The sequence below is a fragment of the Protopterus annectens genome, chromosome 5.part1, assembly GCF_019279795.1.
Source record: "Protopterus annectens isolate FY-2018-M chromosome 5.part1, PAN1.0, whole genome shotgun sequence".
Lineage (NCBI taxonomy): Eukaryota > Metazoa > Chordata > Ceratodontiformes > Protopteridae > Protopterus > Protopterus annectens.
The window spans coordinates 739,496,993-739,523,735 of NC_056736.1; the positions used below are offsets into that span (position 1 = coordinate 739,496,993).

A 26,743-nucleotide genomic window follows, 5' to 3' on the forward strand; every position below is an offset into this window, starting at 1 on the left:
AGGCAAAGCATCCCCCAAAAGATTCCTTTAAGGACATGAAGTGTTTTCAGCTGCTTGGCACCTGAATGCCCATGAATTTTCACCTTTTCACCTGTTGGCTTAGATGTTAGTTGGGATATTTTGCAGACACCTGGGAGCTTTAGAGGATGTATTAGCAGCTTCCAACAAAGTTAGTAGCCAGTCCCCTACTGCTAAGAAGTTTGCTAGGCTCTACAGCATCCAAACGTCCCACAGATTCCTTTTATAGTAACCCCGTGGTCGATCCAGATGGATCAGAACTGGTACCTTTTCCCCAGTACTCATTCCAGTGATATGGAAAGTAGAGTACTAGTTTGATTTGGGAAGAAAGTGCACAGATCTATGTCGTCAGACACGCATCACCACGTTTCAAATTGTTTTCATAAAATACGTAAATGAGAAGTATTGCTGAGGTGTCTGATGGGGATCTGAGGGCAAAATTAGTGTACCTCTGTTTTAGTCAGTCATGAGGTTAAGGACACCATGTGGTTATAATGCTGTGAATCCAACATCCAGAGTGGAAGCTGCAGGGTTTGTGATCAGGAGACAAGCATGTCTGAGACTACCATCCCTACTAGAGGATGCCAGTATGCAGGTACTTAATGCTCCCCTGGGTTAGGAGCTACTCCTTTGGAACTCCGCTGGTGAGGTATTTAAAAAATATATAATATATATAAATAGGAAAACTAGAAGACTATGCAGTCATTGAGAGTTTTTTCCCTTCCTGATGGCTAGGTATGATAGGAGTTGCCCATAAAAGAGAAGGTTGTACTAACCACAGACAAGGAAAAGGTAGGCAAGCCAAGAATAAGAAGGATCAGTATAGCAAATGATGGTGGGGAGACTGGAAGGTGAAGCCTAGGGCCTTCAGCTTCCTGTACCCATTATGGAACAGTCATTATACAATGACCCTCCCATTAATATTCAAAAATGTGCACGCTGCTTGGTCAGCGTGCACGTTGTAAATCAGAGTTATAGTAATGGATAAAGGTCCGGTCGCCCGGAGTTTTTCCATTACTATAACTCTTTTTTTACAGCAATGGAGAACGCAAGATCTCTGTTGCTTCACACTGTCTCACTATGTTAAGAGTTTAATATAGCGAGACAGCTTTAAAAAAAGCAACTGAGATTCTCCATTGCTTTTTTTAAAGCTGTCTCGCTGTGATAAATCCATTTAACATAGCGAAACAGTTTGTAAAAAGCAACGGAGATCTTGCTTTCTCTGTTGCTTTTGCCCACAGTTCTGATGTACTGCATAGGCATTTGCATGCGTAGTATATCCGAACTGCAGCAGAATACCAGACAGCTGCAGAAGGGCAGCAAGGAGGCATTATACAATGCCATTATTTAAAAAAAGTAATTTTTTTTTTTCTTAAATGATGTCGTATAATAGCAGTAACCCACTTCTGGGTGTGGGTATGCTGGATTAACCCACTGTTGGCTTTATTTGACCACTTGGGCTACGCCCTCGTGACCAAACCACACCGACCGTGGGTAAATCCAGCATTACCCACGCCCAGGTGTGGGTTATTGCTATATAACTACATGGAACTTAAAATGGTTTAGAATCCTGCACTTCAGAGCACCACAGAACGGTTTAGAATCCTGCACTTCAGAGCACCACAAATACATTTGAGCAGTGAATGCTTTACACATGTCCCTCTAAGGGTGTTCTGTGTGCATTCCTTTCTGTCTCCCTTCTTTCCAGGGTAATCTGCCAAGACCGCCAGTTTTCCTTCCTAATTCAGATGTCTAGGGTGAAGGCTCGTGTGCTGCCTTTGCAAACAATCTTCTTAATTCAGGATAAGGACTCTCTCTGATATACCCCTATCTTAAAATTATTACAGCTCATTACCTGGATGGTTACACTCTGCTGTGTCCAGTTCTCTGAGTACACCCTAACTGTATTTTATGAGGCCAGCAAGCCTCTTTCATATTAGTATCCTAACCATGTTAATTGGGTTTTTCCCTGATGTGCCACAAGAAGAATACTCCACCACAGCATCAATGTCCTTTTATTCTGCAGTAGTTAAATGAGTCATTCAGTTCAGGCTGGTGTATGCCCCTATAAAGGTGCACATCTTTTAGCTGTTTCATTACCTGCATGCCAGTATCCTTGTAGCCTAACATTTGAAAGGAGGCCTTCATCCAAGACAAAAAAGCTATTTGCTTCATCCATGGGGTTTGAACCAAGTTCTGAAAATTCTGACACCACCTCTTTTATAAGATCTCTGACCTGGAAAGTAGCATTACTTCGGCTGTAATTTCAGCTAGAAAGATTTCAGAGCTACTTGTGCTCATGTACAAAGAGCCCTTTTTAGTCTTAAAATGATTAGGCTTAGAACCAACTCTACACTTATGATGAAAATAATGACTTGGTTTTCCCTCAGGCAGTCTGTCCAGCATTGTTTTCTTCCCTACTCTCCCCTTAGATGTGACTGAATATTTGCATTTTGTTGTGCAGCTCCCATAATGGAAAGCAGTTGGAAAGGATTGTTGAAGACCACAGAAAGTGGAAAATAGCAGCTGCTGTGGTCTTTTTGAGGGGTGAGTAGAAAATCTGGCTGCACCTCTTCCAGGTGCTTTAGACTATTGCTTTCAAGTCGATGGCTGCAGCTGCCATTCTGCAGGGCTTGTTGCAGCCCAACCTTCTCAATCTCCTTAGCCTCCCATGCTCCAAGAATCCTCCTAGTAGTAAGGACTATGAAAAAGTTATCAGAGCTTATAATAAATATTTGAGTAAATCACAGTTGACTTAATAGTTCCATCTCACTATCCCCACTTCTCAGACATTCTGGGTTGTAGTTAATACCTTAACCCTGTGCATTTATCCCACTTCACAACCTGTAGTCTGTTCAGGTCTCCATAGCCATTGGGAACTTTATTTCTTAGTATTTGATCCAGGTAGTATACACATGTCCCTGTTTGAGTAGGATCCTTAGGATTTTGCTTACGGTTTATCGTGGTCATCCTTGGCAAGAAAGTTCTAAAATGTCATGGGAAGATATGCTTTATACAGGGAATGTTCTGATGTCCGTAGCAGGCATGTGCCCTCCAGGCCTGTGGGGAATGGTGTTGAACTCGAAGATGGGCCAGATGTTGGGCTTTATGCAGCTCAAGTCTCAGTAGTAAGGACTACTGCAACAGTAATCTCTCAAACATGTGCTGTTATGAAAAGTTCTTACATTGTTGTACATCTTGCTGTCATTCTCCTTTCATATGAGAGTGGCATGCTCACCAGTACTTAAGTTTATAGGCAAGTACTAGGCTAGCTGCTCTTGTGGGCCATTTTAAGCCAAGCTAATTTACCTTTTGGTGCTTGAATTAACCTATCCCATCGGATGTTTGGCTTTACCCATCCCATGGTTGATGATATATAGCCTCCTAGTGAGAATAACTGGGATCATACTATAGGTAATTTAAGGTGACACATGCATGGACAGAGGTAGCTATTTAATCCTTTACCTATTAGTTGTGCAGGGGGCAGTCCAGGGGTAAGTTTTGTATTGCCCATCCATAGATCCAAGTTGCTGGTTAATATGAACGGGGATGTGCTTTGGAACAGATTCCTCACCAATGTAAAACAGATCAGTGAAATTCTCTGCTAGATACACATGTCCCCTCTAACTGTAATGTTTTTGCAGAAAAGGTTTAGATACCTAGACCAAGTATTACTAATGCCATTTGACGTGTTTATGTGCAGCAGGTCTTTTAGTATTCGGTCAGAGGATGCCTTGTATGCCAGACACAGGTCACCTCTTGGGAGTTTGTAGGGTACAGGGTCAAGTGACAGGGCTTTGGTGATCCATGTAGAAGTATTGCTTAGACCTTGTAGCCTTTTGATAAGGCATCTTTGTGCATTCCAGTTGCTGCATGTGTCTGGACAGATGCATGCCAAAGAGTGCTTTAATACTCTAGTCAAATCCCATTAGGCCCTTCACAAAGGGGGACAATGCCATCTCTATATCTAGTCATCCCTTTGTTAGATTTGTGATTTATAGAAGGCCTTTGTTACAACAGAGGACATGTTGGTTGATTTTTTTCTGTTAAAAGTGGTTAATATCAGTGTCCAAGATTGTTTTAAAAATTCTGATTACTAAATTGCTTAAACATATTAGAGTAGAGCAATGTCTCATTCACATGGAAGTTTATAGGTTCATAGATGTGCACAGGCTATTGACCGCAAGGGGCTTTTTAAGCCTAGCCATGCACCCCAAATTTTTGACAAGTTATGGCACCCTTGATAAGTGTAAGCAGGGGCCTGTGAGAGGAACCATGTTTGAGACAGAGACATGGATGCCAAACAAGGGATGAATTTCCTGTTCTCCATCCAGTTGTATGTTATACTTGAGTTGGATTAGGGAGGAACTCTGCTTCACCTGAATGGGGATCATGTTACAGAAAAGGGGTAGTCTTTGGGATAAATACCTCTCTCCTCAGCAGGTCCTATTTATATCACAGGCAAGGTTTAAGTCTTTAGAATGGGTAATGCTGGTGCTGTTTTAGTGGATATGCAGGAAGTCCATCAGGTTGAGGTCTGACAATGCCCTGTATGCCAGGCATAGATCTCCCCTCAACAGTGTGTAGGAGACAGAATACAGGGACAGGACCTTGAAGTGGTCTGCTTAGGATATGTTACTTGCACCTTTTATTCTTTCAGTAAGGAACCTCTGTGGATATTCCAGTTATTGGGTATGCCTGGTTAGGTACATACCAAATGGGGCATTGTACTGAATGATAGCTCTGATGAATGCTGAGTACATTGGAACAAGGACGACTTTGGACTTGGATGCCAAACCTTTGTCTTATAAGTTGCACAACATAAAATGATTTCCTCATAGTGTAGATACGTGATGGCCAAAGGCTAGGTTATGGTCTGTGTGTCCCCAAGTTCCTGACTACTTGGTCAACTGTTAAATGTGTTGTCAATGTGATAGTTTCCAGGGGTAGATGACTTCTCAAGGAATACTATTGTGCATTTAGTTTTAGTCCATGGCTGTGACACCAGTTTGCTTGTGTCAGCCCTTCCTGGAGACCATTTGTGTCAGTGGGAGATTCATTGACTGTTCCAAATTTTCAATCATCTGCAAATTTAGTCAGCCAGAGGCCATTAACATTGGCCTTTACTTCAGAGAAGTAAGTGCTAAATAGGAGCAATCCCAGGACTAATCCCTGAGGGACTTTGCTTGTGACTGGTCTCCTTGTAGATGTGGACTCCCCAGTTCTAACTTCCTGGGTCTTGTCTGTGAGCCATTTCACTATCCACTGGGTAACATAAGAGTTTGTACCCAACCTCTTCAGTTTGTCAACAATGCCCAAGTGGGGATTTTGTCAAATGCTTTGGCCAGGTCAATGTAGGCAGTGTGAACCTGTTTGCACTCATCCATTGCTTTGGTGATCTTCTCAAAGAAGTCCACCAGGTTGAGTAAGTATGACCTGCCCTTAGTGAAACGAAAGTGGGTTGGGTCCTCGTGTCCAGAGGTTTCCTATGTCATTATAGATAATTTTCATAATAATTCTTTCCATGACTTTGCATATGAGACTAGTGAGACCTATGGGTCTGTAGTGTCCAGGGTCTGTAGATGGCCCAGCTTTGTGCAGAGAGATGACTATTCTTCATTCATGAGGCATGAACCTTGTTTGGAGGCTACAGTAAATAATTCCAGAGAGCCTGATAGATCTTGTTTCATGCTATTTATGGAGCACCCTGGTATATTGTCTGGGCCCATTGATGCAGTGTTCTTGGCCATGGGGGAGAGTATTGTGCTCTTGTTCCCTAGTGATAGCAGGGGGAGTTGTATTTTGTATTTCCTGAGGGAGGGGTAAAGTTGGAACTGAATTTGTCAGCCAGAAGCTTTACTATATCTTCTGGCTCAGTATAGGTGGCTCTATTTACAATAAGATTTGCACACAATTGTGCATTGCCTTTGTGGTTATGGACATAGCTAAAGAATGCCTTGTGGTTGTCCTTGGCCTGGGAAGTCCAATTTACCTCAAATTTGGCTTTGGTAGACCTTACTTGTTCTCTGCATTGTTGTTTTGCTGAGAGTGCTTTTATCCTGCTGGTTTCTGCAACTCCTAATTTTTTGCCATGATTTTCTTCCTTTTGTTATGCAGCCTGTTGATACTGGGATTCCACCAGGTTGGCTTGTTTTTTGAGTTCTGTACTTTTTTCTAGTGGGTGCAGCTGCCTCTACGCAGCTATTAATATGCTTGTATTCAGATTTCCTTGAACAGTTCTGCATAGGCAGCAGTGTTCTCAGGCTTTATAGCATGACATTTTGCCAGGTTGTACTTAATAGTAGGAAATTAGCCCTAAAGTAGTTCCTGAATATTCCAGGGTTAGCTAGGGTTCCAGGTGTTTGTACTTCAAAGGAGACCATTTTTTGTGGTCTTACCTTACCAAAGAAGACCTTATACCTGGGGTTGTGCAGCACTCTCCCATATTAGTGAGGACCAGATCCAGTATGGTTGCACCCTTTGTTGGTGTATTGACAATCTCTCTTCCAGGGGGATTGTGTTTACAAAAGCCAAGAATCTCTGTGCCTGTACATTTGGTGTCCTATACGATTCCCAGTTAAAAGCGTGGTAATTTAACGTCGCCTATAAGTTTGGTAATAGGTTGGATGTGAGTGTTTCCAATAATTTTAAGTACATGCTATGGGTTTCTTGGGTCATAGGGAAACCTTTAGCTTGCAAGGAAGTGGTTTTGGATTTTGCCTCTGGTGATTTGAATGTTGAGAAGCTCAAGCACATTGTCCTGTTTGACCAGATATGAGGCATGTTTACTTTTGATGTAAATCAAGACACCTCTACCTTCAGTCTCTGTCTGTGTAGTACCTGGTCTAAATGTGTGGAAGGCATTATAACTTTGCACTGTTTGTGTACTCTGCAAGACTTTAAACCATGTCTCTGTGACCGCACAGACATCCGCATTCTCTAAGGTGAAGAGAGCTTCTAGGGAGTAAAGTTTTAAGCTCCTAGCATTGAGCAGTAACACTTTTTTTTTTTTTTTGTTAAAGATTTTCTTGCTTTTGATTAGCTGCGTTAGAAGTACTTTCAGTTTGGCATTTCCTAAAAAAAAAAAACACTATGGTGGACAATGTTTTAGTTAATTGAAAGCCTAGAGGGGAGAGGTGCAAACCATGCCTAGCGAAGCAGGGTGGTCTGTTCACCATCCCCTTCCATGCTGACAAATACTGCACCCCCTTTGAATGACACCAGAAATTAAGCCAATTAAGGATGGTCATCTTTTGTTCATATTGTGGCATCATCCTTGGAGAATGTAAAATGCTGATCAGTGCTAAGCTCGTATTAGCGTGGGACACGCATACTAAAAGCTCCATGATGTTTCTCGTCATATAGTCTAGGGAGGTGTGTCTCAGTTTATTTACACCCACATGGACGATGACCGAGTCATACTGGTACTTGTTGTCCATTGACCTGAGTGCGTGAATAATATGGTGGATCCTGGCCCCTGATGAGCAGCTGACCTTGACTTTCTCTTTAATCAGCCTGGTGAGAGGGACATCAGAGTGCCTCACAGTGGAGTCTCCAGTGACTAGAATGTTGGATTCTCTGGTGGCTTGCTATATGAAATAGCACTAGAAGTAGAGGCTTCATCAGATGTGGCTATATGTTGATGGAGGTGGTGGTTTGAATGAGTACATTTGGTTTGCTGAGGATGCTTGTGTACTTCCTCTAGGAGGTCTTTGGGGTTTAGGAAGGTTACATTTAAGTGCCCTAGCGTATGTGGGTCTTTGTGTCTGCTTTGAATTTTATGCGATGGTGCAGCGTGTGTACTACTGACCATCGTATTGACATTAGGTGGGCTTTTATGTGAGAGCCTTGCCTCCATTCACACTGTGTAATGCCGCCATTCACATACTATATCAGTTTGTTTGAGAATTAACTGGTTGCCAGTAAACATGAGACGAGTTCCACATAGCCTCAGGATGCCCATATCCATTGAGCTGGTAACAGAGATAGTGGGAACGTTCATATCCATGGTAACAAATCCCTTTTTATTAGGCAGTTGGAGTGAGAAAATGAAGTAATTTCACAAGTATCCAGTTTGTAACTCTGGGGGGGGGGGGCAGCGCTACTCACTGCAGACTAGCTGTCCTTTGTGCAGCTAGGTATTAGGCACCTTCAGTTGAAATTGCCCTGTGGCAGTACAGGGCACTGCCAAACTAATAAGTAGAACCTGAGGATTTTGATATTCTGAAGTTAGAAGCAAATCAAGCAATACTTCCTGAAAAAGAATTTACTTGTCAAGAATGATGAAAAGAGGAGAGTCACCTGAATGGATACTGCCTGACTACTACTAGTGTTGGTCTCACCACAACTTCACTCTGCTGGGATGCAATGCTCCATTGCTGCTTCTCTCACCAGAAGCAAGCCAGTATAATCAATCCCAAGATGAGAAGCAGGCCACAGCCTGTTTGGTGATCCGCAGTCTTGTCCCAGATGATGTAAGGGTCTGTAGGGATGTTGTAACTTGCACCTATGAAGCAGTATTAGGCTTTCAGGTGATGCGCAGTCCCCACAAAGTAATGTTACTATGCTCCTTGTCTCACCAAGAGCAAAACGGAGGCACTAATCCTAAGATGACTGCTGAGAGGCGGATTGTGGGCTCTTCATTAATCTCTGGTCTTGTAATAGATGTTGCAGATTTTGAAAGTTAAGACAGAAGAATGGGTTAATATCTTAAGAGCTGCAGTGTGCACTAAGCAGTTAGCTAAATTGTAAGTTATCTTCTTTCAATATCTAAGTGAATAGCCACTAATTTTGAAAGACCAAGATGGATTGGAAGGGGTGGGCACTTGTGTTCTGGTTCTATGGAATACAGTGGGATGGCCAGTAAATTTAAATAGTTGAAGTGGAGTGATGATAGCCAGTGAAAGGGAAGAGGGAAGGAAATAGGTAGTCCAGTTAACATACGAAGCAGGCAACTAGAAAGACGGTTGAATTTTTAAAAACACAAAAGCACCAGAGTGGGATGAAGCAGGAAACCCTAATTTCTGTGCAATTGACGAGAGATGGCTGTGGTTTCTTTTGTAGTTTAAATATGCAATTAAAAGCAGAATGCAAGTAAAACTCATTGTAAAGAAAATGAATCATGGTATACAAAATAGAAAATGGCAATAAAGCAACACAAAATACAAGAAATCAAAAACAGACTAACCTTTCCCTCATAGCAAGTTGTGGCAGAGGTTGTATGAGCTTTTCAAATTAAGCCTTATTAATGTTTTTGAAAAAGCATTTCTCAGGTTCATCTGCTTAGGCGGGTTTGCATTGTATTCATCTGCATAGGTAATGCTGTTATCGCAAATGTACTCTATTACATGAGTCCATTATTCTGTTTCCAACAGATTTTTTATATAACAACTGGAAGTCTAAGTTAGCTGACATTGTCAGTGAGACTGTCCTTATCAGCACTGCACCAGTAGGACTGTCCCTGGCATTATTCTAACTTGTACTTCCATTAAATAGAACACAAATAGGATCCAAATAGATGCAGGTGGAAACGCCAAAAAATCAAAAGTGCTGAAACACAGGACAAGTTTATTGTAGTAAAGCGCTTTTCGTCTGTGTGGTACACAGACTTCCTCAGACAAAATGTATTAATCAATCACAGCTTTTATACATTCCTAAATTCCCTAATTGACTGGGAACAAAGGCAATCAGTGTAAACAAAATTATTAAAGGTCAATGCTACCAACACATAACCAACTTTAAAAATTCAAAACATTATAAATGAATGTGTATTTAAAAGTAGCCATAGTTTAAAAATAGCTACACTTGAAAAATAATAATAATGATAAAATTATGTTAAAAGTAGGCTGCTTAGTAAACTTACAAAAGCAATTCCAAAAACAGGCGCAGCCACAAGCACAACAATCAGTTAACCCCACACGTTAAACCTGTTTCTTAATGTTCTTAATTTTATATATCCTTGGAGACATATATAGGTATGTAAACAAGTGTATAAGCAGAAAACACTCTAAATATGCGTCAATTTATGTAAAAATGCATCAATTTATATAAATAATATACATAAGTACGTATATATAAATTTAAAGTGTATACAGGAATAGTTGTGCATAAATAAATCATACATTCATTTTCATACTATCTCTAATATTACTACCTATGTGGAGATGTATGAACTATCTTAATAAGTTCCTCAGTTTAAGTAAAGAACTGATGGAACAACCCTCGTTTAATCCAGGGAAAGCGTAGGCATTGAGTCTAATCTGCCATCTCAGTTCTAAAGCTTCAAGAAGTAACTGGGATGGGGCACCTCTTTTATTTTCAAACATCTGGTCAATGACCATAAATTTAAAGAAGTGGTCTTTACACATAGAAATGTGTTTAGCCAACGCATTTTCTTGCTTGTCCTTACTTATAGCATATTGATGCTCATAGATCCTTTCTCGTAACCTGCGCTCAGTTTTACCCACATAGAACCCTTCGCATTTTTGACACTGTGCGATGTAAACCACCATGCGAGTATTACATGTGGATCTACAACGCAGGTTAAAATAAAGGTTGTTGGCCTTGAACCTATTGGATTCCAAAACGTGCTTACACTGGTTACAATTTTGGCATTTATACATACCAGGTGTTCGAGTGGAGGTGTTATCATTATGTTCCAACAAGGATTTCAAGTTCTTGCCCCTCCGAAAAGTGATCTCTGGTTTACTCCCTACCTTACTTAGTACTGCAAAGTTGTTCCTAAAAATATTCCAGTTCTTTTTAATAATTTCAAATGTAAGATAACTGTCAGTACTATAAGTCAAGATTAACCTGGTGTTAGTGTTAAATGTATTACTAGTGGGAGCCTGACTGGGTATAACCAGGGTGGAAGTCGTAGTAGTGGAAGTACTTTCACCAACAGTATCTACCTTAAGCAAAGGTAGGTACATACCACTAAGTCTTTTATTAGTAACTTCTCTCACTAGATTGTCAAGAAGGGATGATGGATACCCTCTATGTAGGAACATGTCAACCAGTGATTTACACTCATTATGGAAATCAACGTCCAGACTCGCAATACGTGCAGCCCTAACTAACTGCCCCTTAACCACAGATCTCTTCTGATAGCTAGGGTGGCAACTGCTGTAATGTAGTAAAGAGTTGGAGTACGTTGGTTTCCTAAAAATCTTGGCTACATATTTACCCAATTCAAGGTTTTTCGCCAACCAAATATCTAAATAGGCTATGGCACTCTTACTAAATTCAAAAGTAAAGGACAGAAAGTCAGTGGAGGAATTAAAAAATTCCAAAAGAGAGTTGCATTCAGATTCGTTACCCTTAAATAAAATGAAAATGTCATCCAGGTAACGAGTGTAATACTTAATATTATGCATAACTTCACTGTTGTTAAACACATATTCTCGTTCCCAGTATGACATGACCATGTTGGCCAGGCTGGCCCCGCAGGGTGAGCCCATGGCCACCCCTTTAGTTTGTAAGTAAAAATGATCTCCCAGTAAAAAATAGTTGTTGTATAAAATAATTTCAAGGAGTTCAAGCACTAGGGATATCTCTGCAGCAGGTGCTGATTTCTTCTTAAGGGTGATGCCTACCCAATCGCTGGCCAATTCTAGGGGTATACAGGTGTAAAGGTCTTTGACGTCGATGGTAAGGAAATTGAGGTTAGGGTCAAAGGTAATTTCACCTATCTTTGCCAAAAAGGTCCACGAGTCTTTACAAATTTGTTCTTCTTGTGTCAAATATTTTTGTAATATAGAATCTACTAGTTTGGCACAAGCATATGTAGGGGATCCGCGTCCGTCAACTAGTGGACGCATAGGTGGATTATGAAGGTCCTTATGTATTTTTGGGGTCCCGAAAAGACAAGGGAACTTAGGATATGACGTAGATAGGTAATTATACTGTTCTTGTTGGAGTCGACCCTCAAGGAACATTTCATTAAGACTATTTTTAATGGTAGAATAAGCTTTGTTAATTTCAGATCTTGAACTCAAAGCGTAAGAGTCATTGTCTAACAAATTAAGCATACGGTCGAAATAATCCACCTTGTCAAACACAACAGCCCCCCCTCCCTTATCTGGTTTACAAATGCGTAAACTGTACATCTTAACAAACTCGAGTAGTTCCTGTTCCTTTTTAAGAACATTTGTCTTTTCATGTTGGGGCAGTAATTTATAATTCTGTCTAAGATCCAGTTCACACATATTTTCAAAACACTGAATGATAGGGAGAAGGGGTGGATTGAAGGTACTAGGTACCCTGTATGGATTACTAGTAGCACTGTTGGTGTTACTTCCAAACATTAAGTTAAAATTAAGTTTACGACTGTACATTTTAATAGCAAGAATATTGTCAACCAAATCTGATTTATGCTGCGGTACATAGGTGTGACCTTTAGCTAGAAGGTCAGCTAGTTCTTTAGGAATAGGTACAGACGAGAAGTTATATATATTGAAGTCACCTAAACAGTTAGTAGTCATAACAGGTTTCCTCATGTGTACAAAATCTACCTCTTGTGTCTCATCAATGCTATTAATATTGTACAGTCCTGTAATTAGTGGATGATCTACTCCAATGAAGCCATAGTGTTCCATGTCAGCATTACCGGTAACTGTAATCCCTTCTCGGGTGTTAGAAGGGAAAGTGCTGACAGGAGTCACAGTTACAGTCTTTGTTGTCTGGGTCTCTGGTAGTTCCTTTTGTTCTGTTGATAGTAATTGTTGCGTGACTTGGGGATGGCTCCCTGCCTGGTGGCATCGTGAAAAACCGGTGGCTGGTGAAAAACCGGTGGCTGGACGGTGGGGGTGGTAGTCCCCCCACCGTTTGACTGTGCCTTCCGGTTCTGCAACCTCTCGCTCCTCCTTACTGTCTGTTCTAGTTGAAGCTTTTAGAACTGAGATGGCAGATTAGACTCAATGCCTACGCTTTCCCTGGATTAAACGAGGGTTATTCCATCAGTTCTTTACTTAAACTGAGGAACTTATTAAGATAGTTCATACATCTCCACATAGGTAGTAATATTAGAGATAGTATGAAAATGAATGTATGATTTATTTATGCACAACTATTCCTGTATACACTTTAAATTTATATATACGTACTTGTGTATATTATTTATATAAATTGATGCATTTTTACATAAATTGACGCATATTTAGAGTGTTTTCTGCTTATACACTTGTTTACATACCTATATATGTCTCCAAGGATATATAAAATTAAGAACATTAAGAAACAGGTTTAATGTGTGGGGTTAACTGATTGTTGTGCTTGTGGCTGAGCCTGTTTTTGGAATTGCTTTTGTAAGTTTACTAAGCAGCCTACTTTTAACATAATTTTATCATTATTATTATTTTTCAAGTGTAGCTATTTTTAAACTATGGCTACTTTTAAATACACATATTCATTTATAATGTTTTGAATTTTTAAAGTTGGTTATGTGTTGGTAGCATTGACCTTTAATAATTTTGTTTACACTGATTGCCTTTGTTCCCAGTCAATTAGGGAATTTAGGAATGTATAAAAGCTGTGATTGATTAATGCATTTTGTCTGAGGAAGTCTGTGTACCACACAGACGAAAAGCGCTTCACTACAATAAACTTGTCCTGTGTTTCAGCACTTTTGATTTTTTGGCGTTTCCACCTGCATCTATTTGGATCCTATTTGTGTTCTATTTACTGGTTTTTGTGCTCTGTATTTGGTTGTACTTCCATTAGTTTAAGTAAGAATGCTAATTCCCACACCCTGATACTCCCCCTTTTTAATTAATTCCAAGTCATATGTAAATTTTTAAGTTCAAATCCATGAAGCATACTTGCGGACTTGCAGCTTGGAAGGCTGTGATTGGTAAGAGATCCAAGGATCGCTAGTCAGCAATACATTTTGAGAAACCACATTAATCCATTTGGTATTTCCCAGTGCATAATTCCAAACACGAGCAAAACTTGTGTGATAGTCACCAGAATTTCAAAAAAAAAATGCAAGTTGGCAGAACCGCAAAACTAATCAAAATAAAGCAGTTAAGATAATGGGAAAAATAAACAAAAAAACAAAAAAAAACAAAAATGGTACTTGCTTATTATTAATGCAACCAGGTGCCAAATCTGTCATAATTCTTGACATTATGGACAAACTACTCGTCATTGCCATATTCTGTCAATCCTTCATGTGCCTTGAAATTTTTTAACTTTATTTTGTAAAATCTGATTTGTTAGTCTTCTCTACTTTTTCTTTATAAACATTTCTTCCCAATATGCATCTGTGGGATTTGCCTGTTAATGAAAAAGGTGCAATCAAATTATTGCAGTAGTACAGTATTTTGCGGGACAGTCCGAAATTTAGTAATTTGCATCCCATGAAATTATACTTCGGAAAACAGGTGTTTTGGAAATAGAGAACTGCAACCAGCGTGGGAATGCGAACTGAAAATTGGTTTGAAGGCAGTCGAATTTCCTATACAACAGCCGTACGATTTGCTGGGTGCAAGGAATTGACATCAATTCAATTTTGTGAAGAACTGGATATGGCCGATAAAACTGTCATAGACTCGAACAATTACCCGAGAGAGATTTGCATTCTTGTAATGGAGGGAAAAGAAAGAAAATAGGTGGTCCAGGACTCATCATTGAAGTTGACAAAATTCTGTGTTTACTAGGATAAAAAATGAATGCAGGGCGTGTACTAACCCACCAATGGATGTTTGGTGGTATATGCTGAGAAACAAAAGAAACTTTCCTTGTTTACTGTACCTAACAGAAGGGCTGCTACTCTAATGCAGAAAATCAGACATTAAAGAGGCAGTATAATTTATTCGGATTGTTGAGGAGCTTACCAGACAAGTGACTTTGAAGAAGCTGATTTCCTACATGGAAAAGTGAACACACATATGGTGTAAAACGTATGTGGGGCTCCATCAAATGTAGAAATAAAAAAACCGAGGTATAGCCCGCCACCATCTAAAATCTTACCTAGCCGAATTCATTTGGCATGAAGCTCAAGCTGCAAAGAAAGACTGTTTTGAAACTATATTGAAAGAGTGAGCCCTAAAATTTCCACCAAAGAAAAAACAGCAAAGCGATTAGTTGCGTCAGTTTTCATTGCATTTTATTTCATTTGCACTAAAACACGTGCTTTATGCAGATAGACTTAAACTTCAATTTTACTCAGTCTCATATCGCCTACTTAGAGGCGATCTCTGCTAGACATACAGAGCCATGTCTGACTCTGTTTTGCTAGACATGCTTCATGTAAAAAAACTCCCAATCCCTCCATGCTACTCGTTCCAAAGACCTCAACCTTATCACTACATTAAACAGAACCTGCTGGAGGGATAGGTTCCTAACCCAGAGACTTCCAGTACTCTGGAATAAACTCCCCATTCACGTCAAGCAGAGCACCTCACTGGCCATCTTCAAAAGAAATCTTGATGTGTGGATGGGAAATAGGAAATTCTCCCCGGGGAATCACGTCACTCGCATTGCTAGATAGGGGCACAGGTAACTAACGTCTGGTAAGCCAGATGACTGGGAACACTATTGGGCTAGGCTAGCATTGGTTCTAGGGCCATTAGCCTAGTATTTGCCTATGAATCTATTTCTGTTCGAAAGATTGCATCCTATCCAATAAAATTATACTTTCCTAAATGTGTACCTATTTTGTCTATCTATTTTCATACACTTCTACAAAAATTTTTAAACCATGCTCAAATGCCCTTGATGACCTTCCATTTTACTTCCTCAGAGTAGCTGCCGATGGCATAGCCTTGCCCATCTCCATCCTAATAAATCAGTCACTTCAAGAACCAAATGATCCTCTACTCTAGAAAAAAGCCTTATTATTCCCCTTCACAAAGGGGGCAACAACACTGACCTCTCTAATTTCTGGCCAATAGCCATCATATTCCCCCATCTCTAAAATTCTTGAAAAATATATTCACCTACATCTCCTACTCTACCTCTTAAACCGTCAGCTGCTAACCCCCACACAGCATTGATTTATACCTGGACACAGCACCACCACCACTCTCCTCTCCTTCCACGAAACAGTCAATCACACACTCGACTCTTGGCAATATAGTATCTATACTCCTAGACTTATCCGAAGGCTTTTGATACTGTTTCGCACAATCTCCTCTTGTCCAGATTCTCTCATCTCAATCTATCCACCTCCTCTGTCAGCTGGTTCTTCAGTTACCTCTCTGATGGGCAACAAGCTGTCAAGTGGAAAAACTGCACATCCTCCTTCCTTAATGACAGGTATACCATGGGATTCTGTATTGGATCTTTTACTGTTTAACATATTCATAAGACTACCATCAGTGTATCCCAAATGCTAAACGTGTCCAATACGCAGATGATTCTATGATCATCTTCTCTGATTCCCTCCCCAAACTCATGAAATTAACTCAAGAAGCCTTCTCTTCTACAGAGCGCTGGATGTTAATCACCTAGCACTCAATGGATCTAAAACCAAAGTTATGATATTTACCTAGAAGTACCAGAATAGATAACAATTCTTTCTCCATAACTAGCCAAAACAAAGCTTCTATCAAAATCGTCCCCCATAAAAAGCTTCTAGGTGTCCTTATTCATGAACAATTAAATGTGATATTCATCTACAAACTAATATTCAGAAAATCCACCACAAGCTAGGCATGCTTTATCACCACAGTCGTCTTACTCTCTCAGGCAAGCATATCCTCTCGACCACCTACCTCATTCCCTCCCTCTTGTATGGAGCTCCTCTCCTTACTAATCTTCAGTCCTCTCTAAAGACAAAATTATCTTCCTGCTACAACAAATTTTCAGTTTGCTACTGGATCCAAATCCTCCTCTCACCACTGCAATGCCCTCCACAAACTGAACTGGCTAGAACTGCCCAACTATCTCTTACATCCAACTAACTGATGCACATAAACTCATCTTCAAACCCACTTACTGCCCCTCCCTTCCCTTCACTCTCAAAATGTATTAGCCTGATGGACTACTCGGGTCCAACAATCTGAACTTGCTCATAGTGCACAAACCTGCAGGTGCTCCAGGCAAACTTCTATTATCCTTCTCCCTAGCATGCCTATGGAATTCCCTTCCACCACACATTCGTACCACCAACAACCACTCTACCTTTCAGACCTTGCTCCATTCCCACCTCTCCTGTCACTGGGAATACTCCTGCTCTCACCCTACCTGACTTCCCTCAACTGCACACCTATTTCCCTACCTTCCATTCTCTCAACTCGATCCTAACACTTTGATCTCTTATTCTTATCTACCTTTTCCCTTTCCTGTGTTATTCACTCCCTGTTATTTCTTACATACTCGTATATTTGTAAGACTTGTAGCCCTGTATGCCTTGTTACTCTATAATTCATAGATATGGTTTGAGAGACACATTCCTCAACTGTTTTATACTATGCTTAATCAACTTGTTATTGTTGATGCTGCCTTTGGATGCTCTGATAGGGCATGTTATGCTATGATTTTTAAGAGATTTTTGTTTTGTTTGTTTTACCTTCATTGCATGTGTTTTTTTCTTAAACTATGTAACGTGTGTGTATTTGTTAATCTACAATTGTGTAACTGTACAAGTAGCTTTTCTCCCCGGGCCTCTATTGAAAATGGGCTCTTTTAGACTAAATGCACTTTCCCGGTAAACAAACTGTAAATAAATACATAAGTAAATAATTTGTAATTTGCATAATACATAAGAAGTGGATTTTGTTATCGAAAAATAAACTACTATAGTCAGATAGCTTCTCAGCCAAGTAGAAGTGGCCATGTTTGTTTTTATGTAAACTACCACTTCCGTTGCTAAAGTATGCCAACCTGGTTGCGTTAATACTTAAGTACCCCAAAAAATTAATCACAGTTGAGTGCTTTTGTCCAACTGGTATCCACCCTGGACTTCATCAGAACATATCTTTGCTTAAAATACTGTCTTCCATTAAATGTGACTAAAATCAACTAATCCATAGTACGCACTACTTTTTTTTCTAAAAATTCCATATAAAATTCTATAACAATATACAATGAAAATAAGTTAACTTAAGTATAAATTCTTTCTTCTGTGTGTAAAGCAATTGATAATGCCACCTTTTTAATTTTCATGCAGTGTGCTAAAGGCAAGTTAAAACCAACCCTTTCATTATTGGAAAATATCCTAATTTTGCCACACAAAGTTTTAGCACTCTGGAATTAGAAACACTGTCAATCAAACATGGAAAAGTGGCTTTAAACATTGCCACATTTTGTATTTTGCATGAACATCTTGGCTTTGGCTTTCTATGATGCTGCACCAATACAAACTATACTGAACATATTTGTGCACTAGCTTATTGTACCATGTTATATAAATACATCATAAAGGGCTTATGTAATGCACTTAATTTGTTTCCATTATTCAGACAATTTTTATAGCTTGCCTATAGAAGTCTCATTTCTTTTGCCAAAATATTGTTATGCAATCTAGTAATTGTCCCTTTATCTTAATAAAGGAGTGTAAGGGAATGCAACTTTTGTAATGTATTTCTGACAGAACTATATTGGAATCTACATTGTTACATATACATTTAGTGGTATTCAAATAAAAAAAAAGTCTCTGCCAAGGTACTGAAATTGAAAACTGTCTTGTGCAGCTTTCCAGAGGGCACCAAGCAATAGAAGCATCCTTAATGGAACAAAATTGTCATCTATGCCTAGCAACTCTGGCTGTACAGTTTTTTTCTTCTCGGTTGCATGTCAATCGAAGCACCTATTTTTTTGTTGTCCTCTTGGACTACAGAATTCATCTTTTCTCACATTTCCTTAGTTTTGCCTTTCATTGTGCTCTGCATAGGAGTATTGATTCCTTTTTTTAATCCTAAAAGTACTGCAGAATCGCACCTTTCATCTGGGCAGCATACCTGTGACACATTGGTTGTACTAGTTTCTTTCTCTACTGGACATTGATATTAAAAGATTTCATCTAATGTTTGTACAGTTATAAACTCGTGTGGGTAGAACTCGTTATGCTTAACTTGGGTACTTATATGGCAGCATTTATGTCAAACCTTTAACCAGTGCAGGCGTAAAGCTTCTGCAATGAAAACCTCATATTAGTGGACCATATCTGGCAATGATGCACTAACATTAAAGTACGTGACAGAAATAACTGTAAATACAGATAATAGCATGACTGCTTGTTACATCAGTAAAGAGCTCTAGTAATATCTGGAATCTCAAATATGACCACCATTACTTGCATAATAATAGACCCTGTTAGTTAATAGCCTGCATATCATTGCTGGAACCTGTCTACCAGAACTCTTATCTGGAAATATACAGAGCTAAGTATATTTTTTGGTTCTTCAGAATTGTGTACTGTAAATTGTTGCTGGACTAATTTTATTCAGAGTTGTGCACTGTTATTTTGGTTCACTGTATAGTTTTTCAGATCTCAAAGTATTTTGTCTCATCCACCCTCCCTATCTCTGGTTTGTTCTTTAAATTTGGTGGCTTTTGCAGTTGCCCGCTGCACTGTGGATTTGATCTGGGACACACACCCCAGTCCCATCTCTTTACCACATTCTACCCAATACACTCCTACACTTGGTTTTAGTAATTTTTTATTTAATTGCATTTTTTAAACTGTGTTTGGTCTAATATTGCTGCATACTCATGTGCTAGCTTGCACTGCGTTTGAATTGTTTTTACTGCTGTTCTAGCTAGTTTTTTTTTTTTTTCACAGAAAAGCAAGTCCGTTTTCTACCTTTCCTGTAACTAGTGTAGTCCAGTTACAGATTTACTGCATCCAGGACTGTATGTAAGCTTCTGAGCCCCCCCCACAAGCCTTCTAGCTTGTCAGTGGGAGTGGTAAGCACTAGGTGACCTGTCTACCACATGAGTGGTTCTGTCCCAGAAATTGTAGTTATTGGATGTCTGGGCAATCTTTTCCATCTCTCTCAACTTTCTGATTTGAAAGCCTACATTTGCAGTTATTTCTTTCTTGTAACTAGTCTAGTGCAGATACAGATTCTTAGTTTTAGCACTTGAATTTGCTTATTCATGCTCAGCACTTGTTCAGAACTTGTTGTAAGCACTAAATAAGCTACTAATTACTATAGCACTAAATCATCCTCATTACCTAGAGGAAAGCAGTTTTTGCACTTTCTTTTCTTACTTGCTTACAGAAAAACAGCTCTTGTACTCTCTTTTCTCACTTATCTAGAGGAAAATAGCTTTTTTTATTCAGGCATGTCCAAGGGTCAGCTGCCAGTGTTCTCTCCCGTCTATCTGATTAATCTGGGCATCATGGGGCAATGTAGAAATTGCCTCATGTACACAGACAACCCTCTCCTCCTACCACCCAACACTACAACCTGTGAGAGATGCACTTGACTAGCCAAACTGGAGGTAAAGCTCTCTCCAACCAAGACCAAACTTGACATTCAAGAGGAGAAGGTAAACACTTGCAGCACATCACACTTATCACATAGTCTCACTAAATCTACACCACCAAAATCCACGCATAGAAACACAAAAACATTCGCAAAGGCTCTCAATAATAATCTGCCCAAGCAACAAAGACCTCCAAAGCAGCAATGCAAGTAACTTCCAACCCCCAACACAACCCAAATGACACACAGCCCACAGACTGTGTGCCACTCAACCACAGCCAATAAGGCAAAACAATGTATCCAACACACTAGTCATATGTGACTCTATAGTCGGGCACACTGATGTCCTACTCACTAGGCTAAACAAGGAGAAGGTTACTGTCAGCTGTCTGTTGGGTGCCAGGATCTGCCACATAACCCACGCACTCAGGTCACTACACAAAAAGTACAAATATGACTCTTATGGTGTGAACGACCGGAGATGTACTTCCTGGACTACATGAAAAGAGACATGGAAGAGCTCTCCAATCTTGTAGCCCAGGCAGGTATGACCCTAGCACTGAGTAGCATTCTGCCATCGCTCAGATTGATACCGCAGTACAAGGACAAAATGATTGACTTTAACAATTGGCTGAGCTTCTAGTGTCATTCTGGGGGGATCCAGTATCTGACATGGTAGACAGGCCACGATGCTTTGCCAGAGATGGCCTGCACCTGTCACCTATGGGATTCTGGATACTGGCTAAGGTTCTTTCCACCCCTATAGTGCCTATTTTAGGCAAGGTACAAATGACAAATTCACCACCATAACAGGAACAGGCAAGCAAAACTGAGGGTAATACTACTCAATGTTAGAAGTCTAAATCTCAAAATGCACTCACTTGAGGCACTCCTTAAATTGGAGAACATCGATATCTGTGACTGAGACCTAGTTCAAGGCTCCAGAGAGCACCCCTGCACTACCAGGCTGTAACTCATACCACACTTTTCGGCCATGTAACCTGGACCAGAACACCAAAGGTGGAGGTATGTCCATATTCATGAAGGATATCCACACCTCCTGGCTAGTTGCTCGGAATAATGCATCCAAGGTTATCCAAGTGCAAATAACTCTGGGCAAAACTGCAATCCAGATTGTAGCTTGCTACAGATCCCCCACCATGCCCCAAGATTCCCACTCCTCTTTTCTTGATGTACTGGAAAATATCAGGGTTCAACCAAACACCCTAATAATGGGCGATTTCAACTACCCCACCATTAACTGGGAAAACTACTCGTGTACCATATCCTTCACGCAGCACTTTCTGGGATTCATAAACTCCAATGCCCTGGATCAACTTCTCCACATCCCCACCTGGGGCAACAATATCCTAAACCTAGTCATTACCAACATGAGTGACCGGTGTTCCACACCTGATCACCCTTTATATCCACATCCCACCCCCACTCTCCATTAAGGAAAACATGGTAAAAAATTTCTACAAAGCCAATTTCATGCTTCTTAAGACAGAAGTGGTGAACTTCATGACACCCATGCAGATGGGCAATACAGTTACGACTGCTGAATCCTACACAAATGCACACTCTAAGCACTTACATGAGTGCATGGATCGTGCTATCCTCCAAAAAAAGGAAGCCAATCTGGTGGTCCCCTGCCATAAACAAACTGTACAACAGAAGGAAGAAATTGTTGCAAACAAGAGTAAAATCCCATGAGTGGAGGAGCTCCCTGGTCAGCCTTGGTAAGAAGCTGAGATCCCTTATAAGATCCTCCAAAGCTAGCTATGAAAACAAAATCACCACTGATTCTAAGGACAACCACAAGGCATTCTATAGCTATGTCAAGAATCTCAATGGCAACACCCAAATCTGCTCTGAGGTATAGCACAATGGCACGAAAATTACAGAGCCAACTGATATTGCCAACATCCTAGCAGATAGCTTCAGTGCTTTCTTTACCCCCCCCCCCTCACCCCCTAAAGGGCCCATATCTATACAGGACGAATGCAGAGTCCCTGTAGTCACAACTACGCAGGTAAAAGCTGCACTCTCTAAAGCCAAAAACACAGCATCCATGGGACCGGACAACATCCCAGGCTGCATTTTACATGAACTTCAGAACAAACTGGCTCCCCACTTAAGCACCATGTTTAATCATAGCCTCACATCAGGCTTTGTGCCCACTGAATGGCATACAGCAACAGTTATCCCACTCCACAAAGGGGGATGCACCACTGATCCTGGGAACTATTGCCCTATTAGCCTGACGAGCCTGGTCTGCAATGCCATGGAACGTATCATCATGGAACTCCTAAACAAAGACACTGGTAACCTCCAAACTCTGGATCCCACCCAGTTCGGGTTTGTGAAATGCAGATCATGCCTACTGAACCTGATCGACTTTGAGGCGGTCACCAAAGCCGTAGATGAGGGTAATGTGGTTCACACAGCCTATCTTGATCTCGCCATGGCTTTCGACACCATCCCCCATTCTGGAATTATAGCTAAAATCAATAAACTAATTATAAATCCCTAAGTCACAAGATGGGTTGCCAACTGACTCACCGACAGAACCCACACTGTAAACGTTGCACACTCCAAATCTGACCACAAACCAGTGACCTCAAACCAGTGACAAGTGAAGTACCACAGGGTTCAGTCCTGGGACCTCTTCTGTTTGGTATCTACTTCTCTGAAGTACAGGCCAACACAGAGGGCCTCTGGCTAATGAAGTTCACAGATGACTGGAAATCCTACAGAAGGGCCTCGTTGAGACAGATGCCTGGTGTTAGAGCCATGGCCTCCAGCTCAATGCCAAAAAGTGCATGGTCATCCCCTTTGGTAAAATCTCTGTACCCATGAACTACTACATAGACAGCAGTCTACTTAACACCGAATGTGTGATAAGAGACCTTGGGACACAGGTGGACAGTAGTCTGTCCTTTGATAGTCACATCGCCACAGCAGTCAGGAAGTCCTTCTGCGTGGCACACCTCATCATAAAAGGGTTCTCATCCAGGAAAAAAGAGGTAATTGTTCCCCTCTACTCGACACTCATTAAACGCATTATAGAGTACAACGCCCCTTTTGGAATGTACCTCAGAAGACAGCTGCAGCAGCTGGAAAGGCCACAGAAGTACCTCACAAAGAGGATTACTGGCCTCAAACAGATGCCCTACACTGACAGTCGTAAAAAAGCTCCAGCTTTACTCTGTAGCATATCACCTACTCCAAGGTGCTCTCTGCCTAACATATAAAGCTATGCCAAACCCAGAGCTGTTGGACATGCTACACCTAAAGAAATCCCATTCCCTCTGAGCTACACGGTCTAGGGACCTAAACCTTGTCACCACAAATAACAGGACATGCTGGAGGGATAGATTCCTGTCCCAGAGACTTCCCATACTCTAACAGGCTACCCATCTATGTCAAGCAAAGTTCTTCATTAGCACTCTTCAAGAAAAATCTTGATGAGTGGATGGGAAATAAGTGATACCCGGGGTATATTTCCTCTGTGTCTCTGCTCGACAGTGGCACAGGAAAATAACTTCTTTGGGTGGCGTAAGCCAGGGAACCTTGTTGGCTAGGCTTACGTTGGCCCTCGGGCCGATAGCCTAGTACATACCTATGAACCATATGCTGCACACCATTAAATACTACACACCAGCAACTAGGCTGCCTTTAGAGGATCAATGGATTCCTTACAGATCTTCTTTCGGCTGCTCCCGTTAGGGGTCGCCGCAGCAGATCAACTGTTTCCATTTCTTCCTGTCCTCTGCATCTTGCTCTATCATACCAACCACCTGCATGTCCTCTCTCACCACATCCATAAACCTTAACTTAGGCCTTCATCTTTTCCTGTTACCTGGCAGCTTCATCCTTAGCAGCTTTTTCCAAATATACTCTGCATCCCTCCTCAGCACTTGTCCAAACCAACGTAATCTTACCTCTCTGGCTTTGTCTCCAAACCTTCCAACCTGGCTGACCCTCTAATATACTTATTCCTAATCCTGTCCATCCTCGTCACACCCCGTGCAAATCTTAACATCTTCAACTCTGCCACGTCAAGCTCTGACTCCTGCCTTTTTGTCAATGCCACGGTCTCCAACCCATATAACATAGCTGGTCTCACTACCCTCTTGTAGACCTTTCCTTTCACTCTTATTGGTACTAGTCTGTCACAAATCACTCCTGACACTCTTCTCCACCCACTCCATCCTGCCTGTACTCTCTTCTTCACCTCTCTTCCACATTACTCTGAACTATTGATCCTAAGTACTTAAACTCATCCAATTTCGCCACTTCTCCTCCCTGCATCCTCACCATTCCTCTTATCCTCCCTCTCATTCACACACACATATTCTGTTTTAGTCCTGCTGACCTTCATTCCTCTTCTCTAGAGCATATATCCACCTCTCCAGGGTCTCCTCCACCTGTTCCCTACTCTCACTACAGATAACAATGTCATCTGCAAACATCATAGTCCACAGGTACTCGTTGTCTGTCAACCTGTCAATCACCATTGCAAATAAGAAAGGGCTCAGAGCTGATCCTTGATGTAATCCCACCTCCACCTTAAATGCATCAGTCACTCCCAGCGCAGACCTCACCGCTGTCACACTACCCCCGTACATATCCTGTACCACTCGTACATACATCTCTGACACTCCCGACTTCCTCATACAATACCACAACTCCTCTCTAGGCACCCTGTCATATGCTTTCTCTAAATCCACAAAGACACAATGCAACTCTTTGATATGCAAGAAAAAGTCTAGGCATCACCTTCTTACTGCCAAACTCTATGTGCCACTCCTATCCTACTAAACATAAACAATACTTAAAAAAAACTTGTCTACTGTTGCAATAAAATAGCTAAATTTGCCACAAACCTGCCATCGCCTTAGCTTAAAACAACTAAACTGGCTTGAACTGCACAACTGCCTAACATATATATTCACAACTAACTGCAGCACTCACATTCATTCATCATCCAGAAAATAATGCCCTACACTACAAAATTTTTTACTAGCATAATGTCCAGCAAGTAACCTCTGTTCTAGTCATAAATTCTTATTACTTGCAAATAAGTCAAATGTTGCAGGAGACTCTCTGTACTCCCAATGCATTGCTAAACTCTGGCATAGTATCCCCATGCGAATAAAACTCTCTGACAAACTCAGTCGTTTTAAACTACTGCTTAAAGAACATCTTAACCAATCCTGGTCCTGTACAGGCTCATCACACGGTTTAAACCTTTTCACTCTACAATGCTGTCCAAATACTCTACTTAAACATAATATTCTCAACCTCTTATTGAAGTAAAACAGATTTTATACATAGCTACTGCCTGTACAATCTACAAAGTTGCACATGTGCTTTGTGTAGGGATTTCCACCTCTCTAAAATGTGTGTGTGTGTGTGTGTGTGTGTGTGTGTGTGTGTGTGTGTATATGTATATGTATATGTATATGTATGTATATATGTATATATATATATATATATATATATATATATATATATATATATATATATGTATATATATATATATATATATATATATATATATGTATGTGTATATATATATATATATATATATATATATATATATATGTGTGTGTATATGTACGTTAAGGGGTCTCGACTTCAACACTGGTCTCAATGTGACCTGCTCATTAAGCCCCCTTCCTTTATGTGCCCCCATGCGCAGTATCCACTTTAACTCTGCCTCTTCCATACGGTTGACAATATCGCCTCCCCTCAGTCCTAAGTTAACAACTTGTAAAATTTGAAATTGAAAATGATGGTCATTGTCCTAGCTCAACACGTGTTTAGCCAACGCACTGCACGTATCACCCCTGACCCAACAGTAGTGATGGTCTCGTATTCTCTCTCGTAGAGACCTATTGCTCTTAGCTATGTAAAAGTGGAAACATACCCGACAACAGGCAACGTAGACAATGTTCCTAGTCCCACAACTAGACATACATCTAATGTCCCAGAGTTTACCAGTGTTGGGATTCCGAAAAAACCCAGATTCATCTACAAACTGGCACTGGTGGCAATGGCCACACTTCCTAGTGCGGTAATCAAAATTATTCATAGCCAAGTTGTCACAAATGCTAAGGTTGGGAAAACAAAGTTGTTGTTTCAATGTCTTCATGTTGTTATACACGTATCTGGGACAATTCCCTATCACATTCCTAATCGAATCTACCATTTAAACATTCCAATTCCTTAGAACAGCATCTTGTACAAACTTGACATTCTTACTACAAGGTAAAGCCAATGGTAACTGAGAGCCCACCCTGTTGCTGACTGTCGGTTGTCATACAAGTTTGCTACTGTTG

The 26,743-nt window shown here is 40.6% G+C and overlaps 1 protein-coding gene across 1 annotated transcript in view; it reads right to left on the reverse strand.

Moving 5' to 3' along the window:
* NBEA (neurobeachin) overlaps nt 1-26,743 on the reverse strand; it is a 4,581,458-nt gene that overhangs the window by 3,663,073 nt on the left and 891,642 nt on the right. Inside the window, exons 10-11 of the mRNA XM_044072852.1 lie at nt 11,923-12,904; nt 10,427-10,587 (exon numbers count right to left, since the gene is read on the reverse strand). Of these exons, the coding sequence (XP_043928787.1) occupies nt 10,427-10,587; nt 11,923-12,904 (1,143 nt within the window). The remainder of the gene's footprint in view (nt 1-10,426; nt 10,588-11,922; nt 12,905-26,743) is intronic.